The 13,039-nt window shown below is 31.5% G+C and overlaps 1 protein-coding gene across 2 annotated transcripts in view; it reads left to right on the top strand.

The window, feature by feature from the left end:
* Positions 1–10,240, top strand: part of RICTOR (RPTOR independent companion of MTOR complex 2) — a 118,063-nt gene extending 107,823 nt beyond the window's left edge. For both annotated transcript variants that reach the window (XM_081310525.1, XM_081310526.1), the window contains 4 exons: positions 3,365–3,520; positions 3,782–3,905; positions 5,528–5,666; positions 5,784–10,240. In XM_081310525.1, the coding sequence (XP_081166651.1) occupies positions 3,365–3,520; positions 3,782–3,905; positions 5,528–5,666; positions 5,784–5,858 (494 nt within the window). In that variant the 3' untranslated portion in view covers positions 5,859–10,240. The remainder of the gene's footprint in view (positions 1–3,364; positions 3,521–3,781; positions 3,906–5,527; positions 5,667–5,783) is intronic.
* The last annotated feature ends 2,799 nt before the right edge of the window (positions 10,241–13,039 follow it).

Raw genomic sequence — 13,039 nt, 5'->3', positions numbered from 1 at the left:
ACCTTAGAGAAACCAAGTGATGACTATAGTTCTCTGTCGTTATCTTCCAAATTTCTCCTCTAATTTAGAGCTTCCCAACTGATTTAAGGGTGACACACCAATGTGGCACAAAAGGATAAGGTTGTGCTGGGTTATTGATACCCTCAATTGATTTCATGTCCCAGTGGGGCCCGCATTTTACAGATTCCTGGACTTTGCCCTTCACAATATGAACAGCCCTGTCCAGCTTCCTGATATGCTATAATTATTCTGTTATTAATTATTTGTAATTATTTTCCATGAGTTTGGGAAACTTTGTCAGTTGTAATGTACAATAGAAAAGGCTATAATCATTTAGCTGTATTGTTTATGATTTTATTCATGCAAATTCTCTTTTCACTTACTTGTTCAACAAATACATATAAAACTCTTACTATATGGAGCTTTGCTATACTGTTTTACTCACTGAATAGAAGGACTAGCCCCCTGATTGCCCAGTCCACAGGGCAGTCACAGCTAATTCTAATCTGTTGTGATTATGATCAACAGGTAGAGGAAATAAGCAGAATGTTCTAAAGTTAAGATCTGGCAAAAGCCTTGCTACAATCAAAAGACATGCTATTCTCAGTTTTTTGAGTTTTAGAAAAATTTAGGTTTTTTTAATGAAGTATATTGATAATAACAGATAAAGGGTTTCTAAATGAGTTAATATTTTTGAACCTCTGATGTGGTAGTTATTGATGGCTATACTCCACAAAAAAAAAATAAATAAATAGATAAGCTTGTGTAGGTCCTCAATAATTTTTAAGAAGGTGAGGAAGTCCTAAGACCAGAAAGTTTAAGAAAAAAAGGCTTATATTAAACAAGTGCTATATTCTTGATTTAATTTTTTTATTAAATATTTCATCCATCAAGTAATATGCTTTCTTCTCAGCAGCACACGGATCCTATCTTATGCTACAAAGCTACTCTTACTAAATACAAAGAAAATGGAGATAATACCTTGCATTATATCAGATCATAATGGAATGAAACTAGAAATCAGAAACCAACAATAAAATAAAAAATAGAAGCTACTCTAACACCTGGAGATTAAATAATTCACTATTGAGTGATGAATGGACAGCAGACTAAATCAAGGATGAAGTAAAAAAAATACTTAGAAGTAAATGAGAATACTGATACAACATATCAAAATCTCTGGGACACTATGAAGGCAGTACTAAGGAAAGTTCATTGAATTGAACTCATTCATTAAAAGAATAAAAGTCAACAAACAAATGACATGACATTACATCTCAAAGCCCTAGAAAAAGAAGAACAAAACAGCAGTAATAGCAGTAGAAGACAGGAAATAATTAAAATCAGAGCTGAAATCAGTGAAATTGAAACTAAAGAAACAATTCAAAAAATTGACAAAACAAAAAGTTGTTTCTTTGAAAAAATAAATAAACTTGATAAAACCCTAGCCACACTAATGAAAAGAGAGAAAACTCAAATTACTAAAATGCATGATGAAAAATCACTAAAACACATGCTGATGAAAATAAACAATAGTATAGTATCACAACAGACACTGCTGAAATACAGGAGATAATTAGAAACTATTTTGAAAATTTATACTCCAATAAAATAGGCAGTCTTGAAGACATCAACAAATTTCTAGAGACAATTACTCAAACTGAGTCAGGAGGACGTATATGATTTAAACAGATGGATTTCAAACAATGAAATAGAAATCATCAAAAGCCTGTCAACTGAGAAAAGCCCAGGACCAGATGGATTCTCAGCCTATAAGACCTTTAAAAAAGAATTAACACCAGTACTTTTCAGATTATTTCATAAATAGAAAAGAAGGGAATCCCCTTCCAAATTCATTCTATGCGGCTGATAGGAAAACCAAAGACACATCAAAGAAAGAAAACTTCAGACCAATATACCTGATGAATATAGATGCAAAAATTCTCAATAAAATTCTGCAAATTACATTCAAAAACATTAAAAAGAGACCATGATCAAGTGGGGTTCATCCCAGGGATGCAAAGTTGATTCAACATACAGAAATCAATGAACATAATTCATCACATCAGTAGACTTTACAAGAATCATGATCATCTCAATAGATGCACAAAAAGCATTTGACAATATACAGCACCCCTTCATGTTCAAAACACTAGAAAAACTAGGGATAGTGGAACATTACCTCAACATTGTGAAAGCTACATATGCTAAACCCAAGCCCAACATTCTAAACTGAGAAAAATTGAAAGCATTTCTAAAAAAGACAAGGATGTTGTTTTACCACTTCTATTCAACATTGTCCTTGAAACTCTAGCCAGAGCGATTATACAGGAGAAAGAAATTAAAGGGATACAATAGGAACAGAACTCAAAACTATCACTATTTGCTGATGCAGGATTCTATATTTAGAGGATCCAAGAAATTTCACCAGACAGCTTCTAGATTTAATAAATGAATTCAGCAAAGTAGCAGGATATAAAATCAACACTTATAAATCAAGTGCATTTCTATACATGAGTGATGAATCTACTGAAAGAGAAATTAAGAAAACTACCCCATTCATAATAGCCTCAACATTTCTTATAGCACTGGTTGTGTAATTGTTTATTGCCCAGTATTACTTTGTAAAAGAATAACTAAAGATGTCCTGATTTCTGTTTGCGCTAATCATTTAGTGTAATTCCCCCAAGAAAATTTTAAAATAAAAGCATTTAAACTAGGATGTGTGGTTGACTTTAAAAATCCCTTGTTAGAGTACCTTCACTATGGATGGGTAGTATAGTAAATGTAAACCTCAAGTATAAACTGAATTTTAGATAAGCGAGAAAAGTGTGATAATTATATTATTAAGATGTGGCAGGATCAAGCCATCGAATAATAAATGTTGGGGGAGAAAGCCATAGAATACTAATATATTAGTATTAGCCTACTAATATAACCTAAGAATAAAAAGATAATATAGCAAAAGATCTGGAATTATATACATGAAAACTTTTAATGGCATTTACTGTAGAGAAGGGCATTTAGATAAGGGTAAGAAGGGTGGAAGAGTGTGGAAGGTCCAGAAGGTACTTTGAGTTTTAACTCTATATACATCTTTACTTGAATTTTTTAAATAATCACATATTGCTACATTATTTATTTTGGGAAAATAAATCCTTATTTATAAATCTCTAAATTTAGACTTCAACAGAGTTCCCTGCGTAATCACTATTCTGAGCAATATAGATTCACTGAAAATACTATGAGGAATAATTATTGAAAACAAAAGAAATTACAAAGATTCCTCTCTTTTAGAATGTACGGTATAAACACAGGAATTAAGCCACCATGATGCTTTCATTGAAACCATTTTTTTCTTCAGACCTTCAAGATATTCCATATTCTGATTGGTGTGAGCAAACTATTCACAATCCTTTAGAAGTGGTTCCCTCTAAGTTTTCAGGGATTTCTGGATGCAGTGATGGGGTGTCTCAAGAAGGCTCAGCTAGCAGCACCAAAAGCACAGAATTATTACTAGGTAAGTTTTTAGATTCGCTTCCAAGCATTATTAATAAAACTTTTTGTCTTTTGTAAATACTTTGTTTCAAAACTGTAGGGAGTCAGTTGTAGTTATGTAGTTTTAACAGACTTAAATATTGTTCCTGTATCTACCACTTACATGTCTGCAGATCAAGTGCAATTAATTTCAGTTTTAGATTTCAAGTATTAAGTTCAAAAACAGTATTGTAATCATTTTATATTATGCTAAAATAACTTCACACTGAAATTTTCTTTTCAGGTGTCAAAACAATTCCAGATGATACACCAATGTGCCGCATACTCCTTCGCAAAGAGGTTCTAAGACTAGTCGTTAATTTGAGTAGTTCAGTTTCAACTAAATGTCATGAAACTGGACTTTTAACGTGAGTAAATTATGTTCATGAATGTTATTCTGCTTTTTAAGGTCAGAAAAGATGCTTGAAGTACTTCAAAAGTTAGACAAATTAACATTAATAAGTTATAAACTACATTGCATATCCAACGGTGGATTTTCTTATACTTATTTCTTTATGTGCTCCTCACAACAATGTATTGTAGCAGAGAATGCAAAAGGCAGCATGAGAATTACACTGTTTTGTTAAGCCATACTTTATAAAAGATCTGCAAAAATGTAAAACCATAAAAACAATGCTGGAATTGTGGCTCAGTGATAAAACACTTGCCTGGTCTGTGTGAGGCACTGTGTTTGATTCTCAGCACCATAAATAAATAAATATCCAGACAAATATTAACTATTTAAAAAAAATATTTATAGAAAACAATGCTATTCTTTTTTTTTAGTTGTAGAAAAACTTAGATTTTCTATTGAAATATATTTATGATATCATGTAAAGGTTTTTCTAAATGAGGTAATATTTTTGAACCTCTGATGTGGTAGTTATTGATAGCTATACCCCACAAAAAATAGATAAGCTTTTGTGGGTCCTCAGTAATTTTTAAGAAGATGAGGAAGTCCTATGACCAGAAAGTTAAAAAAAAAAAAACTTCTATATTCTTGATTTAATTTTTTTCTACTTTTTCTCTTAATAAAAAGTTATAGGGTTTTGTTGTTTTTCTAAATTACAATTACAACAGCACGGTAAAAGAAAATTCAAATTGAAACTCTTCAGCATCTTTATTTCAACTATTTTAAATAGTGGTTCTCAAAAGAAATGTATCTCAGGGTTTCCTCCAGGGCTTTTAAAAAGTCAGTACAGGTGCCAGTGTCCCCTATGGATCCCTGAACTGAGCACTCTAGGAGTATGTATCTCCTGCCCCATCCCTCAGCTGATTCTGAGTGTTCCAGCTAAAAGCCACTGTTTGAAGTGTTAGAAGATATAAACAACCCAGTCAAAGATGTTAATAAACTTGAATCTAATAAAATTTCTTTTTTTATAAAGCTATATATATTTTTTAAATTTTTTTGTAGTTTTAGATGGACAGAAATGCCTTTATTTTATTTGTTTTTTTATTTTTATGTGATGCTGAGGATCAAACCAAGGGCCTCACACATGCTAGGCGAGCGCTCTACTACTGAGCCCTAGCCCCAAATCTCTATTTTAAAATTTGATTTTTAAAATATTTAAGTCAACCTAGGCTGATAAATCAATACTGCAATTTCTCATGTTAGTGAAAAAGACTATTTCTAATTTTACAGGATCCTTTCAGGTTTTGATAATCTTAAAAACTAAAACAAAAATCAGCTACTCAGAGGCTGAAGCAGGAGAATGGCAAGTTCCAGGCCAGCAGGCCAGCCTAGGCAACATAGACCTGACTGAAAACACAAATAAACAAACGTAGCTTCAAAACAAATCTAAAATTCAGAGTATCTAATGTAAGTGTTAGAAAGGAATATTGACTATAGTCTTCAAACTGTCACCCCAAATATGACATCTAATCAATATCGGGAGAAAAAACTATTTTAAAAGTCAGTGATACTTTGGAGGTAAAGAGGTAAATATTGATTATAGTTTTTATCACATCACAGTCTTTTCTTTTATTTCAGAATCAAGGAGAAATATCCTCAAACATTTGATGACATATGCCTTTACTCTGAGGTTTCTCATTTGCTGTCACACTGCACATTTAGACTTCCTTGTCGGAGATTTATACAAGAATTATTTCAAGATGTACAGTTTTTACAAGTAAGTAATATCTGTACTGTTGAAATTTGTCTTCCAAGAATAATTCTGTTGAATTAATATAGCTACATTATGGACAATTTGTGTGAAAGTCATTAACAATTTATCATGTTTCTCTAGATGCATGAAGAAGCAGAGGCTGTGTTGGCAATACCACCAAAGCAACCTATAATTGATACATCTGCTGAATCCTGACCTCATATTTATGATGTATATAGATTTATATACTATATATATTCATATTTGTGGATTTCCTGAAAGCCTCAGAAAATACTGACTGACTGGGCAGCAAAGACAGGAGTATCTTCTGCACACTGTTCCAGCAATTACTGGTACATGAACAGTTGGAACTGCTGACTTCCCTAACCAAAACAACTTCCTTCTCTCCCCTGTTGAGCCCTTTGAAGGGTTCTTGATTCATTACACAATTTTGAAAATTTCAGTTACCATCATATGCAAGAGCCAAGCACTGAATACCTACATAGGTTTTCTATTTTTTCATTTTAAAAGCATAATGACAGTGGAATAATAATAGGATATGCAGAAGCACCCTTCACATGTTATTTCTGCATTTTTTTGTTTTTAGAGTAAATATAAAGATGCCTTGTTTGTTAACTAATTCGTGGAAACCAGGAATCAGTGTCTCTAAGTCTGCATCCTGTTACCACAATGGGGTGTGCTGTAACTGCTGGTATTAGAGGGGAACTTTAGCCCTTCCACATTTTCTTAATATTTGTAACACTACTTCAAAGGTTTATAACCTCAAAGCAAATGAAGAGCCTCAACAACCCAGGACTTGTAAGTTATTTTTATGTTATTAGACTACATAAAGATTCTTATTTGTTTTCAACCTCTTTTGTTGCAATGTGTTATTATAGGCTATTTGAACCCGTTAAGGTTTTTCACTACAGTTCCTGATTAAAATTTAAAAATCATTTGATAGGTCAATTGAAAATATTTCCCATGTATAGAATGCATATATTTCCAGTGGACTTCCATTTTCATCAACTTCTGTATCATCATTTTAAACAGGAACATGAGCAAGCACTATTACTTTAGACCCAGAGCAAAGGAAAGCATTAAATAATACTTTGGATCTCCTGTTGAAGTTTGCCTGCAATTTACACATTCCATGGGAAAAGAAGAGCCATATTTCCTTTTTAAAAAAATCGTTAACAAAACTCATTATTAAGATTAAAACTTGTAGTGAAAAGCCTTAAGTCCTAAATTTTAAAGCAGCAGTAACTTAATTTTTATATCAGTGTTCTTGTTTTGCACAAACTAAATAAATGCAGTGATTTTGCCTTTATCACATTTGTGAAGTTGTTAAGTTGATGAGGGCAAGGTTGTATTTGTTTGTCTAATTTCTATATGTATAAAGATATTTGGAAATCTTTACAGGAATTAAACATATATGCAAATTTGTATATAAAAATAGCATGGCCATCATCATTAGAAATCTTGTAAATGAAAGGATTATCTTTTTTGAAATCTGTATATAAATGGAAATAGAAAAAAAAATCCAGCTGGACTGATTAGGACCCTTTTTTGTGTAGACCATTTTTACAATTACACATCAGCTTTGACACAGTCATAGAACATTGGTTAATATTTTCCCAAGTTGCAGATCCTTTCTGTAATGTGTCTATTCTTTGAGATCTCTTTTAAAGATTCCTGTGAACTAGAAGACATAATTCACAGATTGTTTGTTTGTTTGGATTTGTGTTTTTGGTTTTTTTTTTTTTCTTTTTTTTTAATTTACTGGCACTGAAAGTTCCCATTGGGATGAAGCATTTCATCTCACTTCCTTCCTAAACCTCTTCAACTGCACTTCAGTGAATTGTTCTTATGTGCACTGTGTAGCAACTTTACATTATAACAAAGCAGATAAGGGCTGTAAGCTGCTGCTTGTATTAAAAAGTGGTTCTTCAAATTTTCTCTCATAAAATTCTATGAAGGTAAAAAAAAAAAATTTAACTTCACTGAACCCAAATGTTTATTTAAATGTCAATAGTACTTCTAAGAGAGTTGCCTGTCACCTTGGTCTTTGGTCCTGGATTATTAAACTGCCTTTCCAGAGAACCAGATGTCAGAGATACTTAACCAAATAGTGGTTAAAAATTCCAAAGGAAATAGTGTAGTAATCTTTTGTTAAAAATGGGAATAAGATTTTAGACATTCATTTTAAATACTACCTCAGTTAATTTAGACTATAAACTCTGTGGTTTAATCCCTCAAAAAATTAACAGTAATTTTTTTTTTTTTTTTTTTTTTGTCACATACACAAGACCATCCCTTTGCCCACCTAAGTCATCCATCCTGAAATTAAGGCTGTTTCTATTAGCCTGAGCAGATTTTTTGACTGTTACTTTGGAAGACATGTTTGTGTATATTATCATGTCAGCCTGTAGCACTTACTTTGGGAAGACACTCAGAGCTTTGTGATTCTCAGTATACTAAGAAAAAAGTCTATACTTAAATTTATATTGTTATTTGGTTTATCCATGATTTTACTGACAGGCAGGTCTAATACATTTTTTTTGAGTATTTGTTTGTATAAAAATAGACTTTTATGATGAAAAATACATGCAGTGCCAAGTGATTAACATAGGTGTTAATATTAAATTATAGCAGAAAAGATTAGGAATGGTGTCAGTGGTAATAGAAATGAGAAATTCATCTATAAATAATAGATATTACCAGACTATAGAATACCAAAATAATATCAACACTGTAGTTTTTCAAGATTTTAGAATTAATCTTAGTCCACATAAATTTGTATTCTTGGTAATTATTGAATAACTTGGAAGAATTTGAACAGTTAGACTGGTTGTAAACTGTGAATTTCTTATGTAAAGTGAATTGTCATTTCTAATTGACTTTTTTTCAAGAACAGATTTCTGCTTCACTAAGTAAATATGGATAAATAAAGAAATTAGAAATTTAGTGTTCATAATTAAATATGCTCTAAAATTTCTTACACTCTTGTTTCCTATTTGTGCTTAGGTTTATTTGAAGGGAGGATAAGTGTGTTCTCCCTAATTAATTTTTTTCTAAGATTATAAACATAAGGACACTCTGTAAGACAGTGACATTAAAAGAGGCTTTTCAGAAGTACATACATTATTATTATAATGTATACAAATCCTGTAGAAATGGTGGCTTTAGTAGTTTTCAGCTCTTTTGTCTAGAGCTTGAGATCATTAAAGCTGAATGTTTCAAGGCATGTCACAGTGGCAAGAGTGTACAACAATGAGATGTCAGTGCTTATTTAGATTTGTCTATTGCTATTTATATAAAATTTTATTTCATTCCATTCAGAGAATGCCTTTTATCCCCATATTAAAGCACAGATCATTAAGTAATAAAAACCAAATTGTCTGTCATTCAAATTATAACTACAGTTATTTTTTGCATGGTTAAGAGTGAGGTGCTATTGTGTGAGAAGAACTTGTAAACTACTTTGGGAAACGTTCTTTGAAAGTTAGATTTTTCCCCCCTATAGTGTTTTGCTTCCTCTTTCGTCTCAAACTCACAATTCATTAAAACTTGGGAAGAAAGAAAAGGTAAAATTAATTGAGAGACTTTAATAAGAACTGCTTAGAATGAATGAACATTTCAGTTTCTAAAAATAAGTTGGGAAAGGTGTCCATTTTCTCTACATTTATGAAATACTTTGTTACCATCTAGAATTTCTCTACAGAGAGAGTTTCACTTAAAAGCATACTCAGTGAAATCAATAGCAGTGCTTGTCATAGAACATTGAAACAGGTAAATCTGTAAGAATCTTTCTAGAAACATTTTCTTTCTTTTTTGTTTCAAGTTCCAGATTCCCATGGTAGTTTTCATTCATTATAGATTTATATGACTCCCAGAATGTTGAATTTTACCCCCTTTGGAGTATTTTTGTAATATAGGTGAATAACTATGCCACAGCATGCATAAATTGCACATTTTTTTTGACTTTCTTTATAAAATACTTAATTTGAAAAATATAATTTATGCCAAAAAAAGTATATCTTACAATTTTACCACTTAACTAGGTTGATTTAGCACAAAATGCAAAGTCTTGGGGAGGAGAAGGGAAGTGAAAATTATAGATGATTGTTGAAAAATGTTTCATTACTGTTCTCTCAGAAACCCTAAAGATGCATTATAAAACAAATGATGTTTTGAAAAGTGGTAACGGATTGTGAAAAAAAATTTCAGACTTAATGCTCTCTAACCACATGATTTTCTTTCTTTTTTTTTTTTATTTAGTAATACGCTGCTACATATTTGGAGGTTCTGGTGTTTGTAGGTCACTGAACAGACATTGAAATCTGATTTATATTGTATAACTGTAACATAGAAAGAAAAGTATTTATATATTTTCCGTAAGAATATTTCATTGAGTTGTGTATAATTTAAATAAGATTTGTCACCAAATGGTTTTGCTCACCTTGATTTTTTTTTTGTTGTGGTTTTCTTGTTTTTGTATAATGTGTACAGTTTATGTCAAGGGCATTACAAGCCACCTGAAGCATAATCTTATCAAAGGGATACATTGTTAATAAAATGTACTTAAAATTCTTAAACTTGAGGTTGTATTGTTTTATTTGAAAATTTAAAACAATCTGTGGTCATACAACTTTGATTTAAACATGGAATTCCCAGTAAAAGTGACTTTTCTGTACCATAGGCAGGAGGCTGGTAGAGTGTAACAGGTAACAGGTAGAGTGTCTCTTCCAAACAATTAAAAATAACTGTTTACATTTTTTAAAACTTCCTTCATAATTTAAACAAGCACCTTTGCAATTTTTTATGTTTTAAGTAAATATAAAGGGTCGGGAAACAAATATTTTTAGAAACTGCTCTGAATTTTTTAAGGAAGTTATATATAAATAATGATAATGTGAACATATTGACTTGTATGTATGAAAACCTCTCACACATTAACTGGAATCATCAAATAACCTAACTTATTATTCTGGAGAACAAAAATTCAGGGTCAAAGTTAAGGTCTATTATAGTTGTTAAAATATGAAAAAATACAGTGGAATGAATCTGGCATAACTTTCCTATGTACATATATTAATACACCACAGTGAAGCTCACCATCATGGACATCCACAAGACTGGGGTCCTAATTAGAATAAGTATATGCCATGCTGTTATATTAAAATAGACTCTACTGTCATGTATAACTAGAAAGAACCAATAAAATATAAATATGTATGTGTATATATACATATTTTTAAGTTTTATTGTATATATATTTATTGTGTGTGTGCGTGTGTGTGTGTGTGTATATATATATATATATGGTAAAACATATCTTTAAGAAACAGATTCCAGGTAGTTTGGCTTTTAAACAGGTTTCTGCATATTATTTTCCCTTTGCCCTCCACTGAGTATCATAAATGTAATTGGTCCCAAAACACACTTTTAAAAGAATAATCTATGTTGTCATCATTCTGCTGATCTTTAGGAATAGTCACAGTACAGCTGAACATTTTAAATGTTGGTTCATGAGGCTGGGAATGTAGTACAGTAGTAGAGCACATGCTTAGCATGTACAAAGTTCTGGCTTCAATTCCAAATGCTAAAAAGAAAAAAAGTTTTATTTAAAAAATAGTTGTATATAAAAGTAAAATACTACTTCAGTATTGGTAAAAAAAAAAATTCATTCAAAACTTTGTTTCTTAAAATGCTTATCTTAAAAGAATTGAGCCAACAACCTGTGCTTAGACTTTCAAATCGAATATAAGGGTGTTTTTTTTTTTTTTGTAAGTTCAATTTTTTTTGTAACAGTTCAACTGCTAATTCTGAAGATTTTGTCTTCTGTTATACTTCTTACATATTTTAAAAGTTCTACTTCATATGTGATGTTATTAACATCTTTTCTAAATTACTTGAGATGAAGCCAATGTATCTTTCAACAGAGCCCTTAGAAGCAATGTTGCCTAATCTAATTCAACTTGATTTTCTTAAATACATTCTACAGTATAATCAGATTGACTGTGATTAATATAAGCATTTTCACCACGTGTGTGACTATTGTGTGAACAGGTCCTTGCTCCCAGTCAGGTACATTGGGTTTCTCTGCACACAACTGATTTTTGCTGTCCAGGCTGATGCAGCATTTATAGGTCATGAATGCCAGTGTAGCCTACAACCAAAATATCCTGATACTTTCAGTGAATTACTACTCATTTGATTATAGTTGCAAATTTATAAAAAGGTTTTATGGTTATGTTAGGAAAAGGAGAGCTGTATTTAGAGAAATTCAAACATTTATGGATGAAACAGTAAGAAGGATTTGCAGTTTTCCCAGCACTATTTGTTAAAAAGGCTATCTTTTCTCCAGTATGTGTTTTGGGTGCCTTTGACTAGTATGTGATAACTGTATTTATGTCGGTTTGTCTCTTTGTCTTTTATTCTGTACCATTGTTCTGCATGTGTGAACAGACCTTAAACTATACTACAGAGCCGTAGTAAAAGGTCTGGTATTGTGATGCCTCCTGCTTCACTCTTTTTGCTAAGGATTGCTTTGGCTATTCTGGGTCTCTTATTTTTCCAAATGAATTTCATGATTGCTTTTTCTACTTCTATAAATATGACTTTGGGATTTTAATAGGAATTGCATTGAATCTGTATAGCACTTTTGGTAGTATGTCCATTTTAACAATATTAATTCTGCCTATCCAAGAGCATGGGAGATCTTTCCATCTTCTTCATTTTCTTTCTTTTGTGTTTTGTAGTTTTCCTTGTAGATGTCTCTCATCTTTTTTGTTAAATTGATTCCCAGGGTTTTTTTTTTTTTTTTTTGAGGCTATTGTGAATGGGGTAGTTTTCCTAATTTCTCTTTCAGAGGATTCCTCAGTGATATATAGAAATGCATTTGATTTATGGGTATTGATTTTATATCCTGCTACTTTGCTGAATTCATTTATTAAATCTAGAAGTTTTCTAATGGAATTTTTCAGATCCTCTTAGAGTCATGTCATCAGCAAATAGTGATAATTTGAGTTATTTTCCTATTCCTTTTCTATTTTTCCTTTAATTTCTTTGTCTAATTGCTCTGGCTAGAGTTTTAAGGTCAATGTTAAATAGAAGTGGTGAACGAGGGCATCACTATCTTGTTCCAGTTTTTAGAGAGAATGTTTTCAAATTTTCTCCATGTAAAATGATATTGACCTTAGGTTTAGAGGAAATTAAGCCCCTGTCTCTCTCCATGCACAAAACTCAACTCAAAGTGGATCAAGGGCCTAGGAATTAGACCAGAGACCCTTTACCTAATAGAAGAAAAAGCAGGCACAAATCTTCATAATGTTGGATTAGGCCCCGACTTGCTTAACAGACTCCTAAAGCACAAGAAGTAAAATTAAGAATCA

The sequence above is a fragment of the Spermophilus citellus genome, assembly GCF_964194105.1.
Source record: "Spermophilus citellus genome assembly, chromosome: 1".
NCBI classification, from domain to species: domain Eukaryota; kingdom Metazoa; phylum Chordata; class Mammalia; order Rodentia; family Sciuridae; genus Spermophilus; species Spermophilus citellus.
The sequence above is the reverse complement of the archived record's forward strand: the minus strand, read 5'-3'. Positions and strand labels throughout refer to the sequence as shown.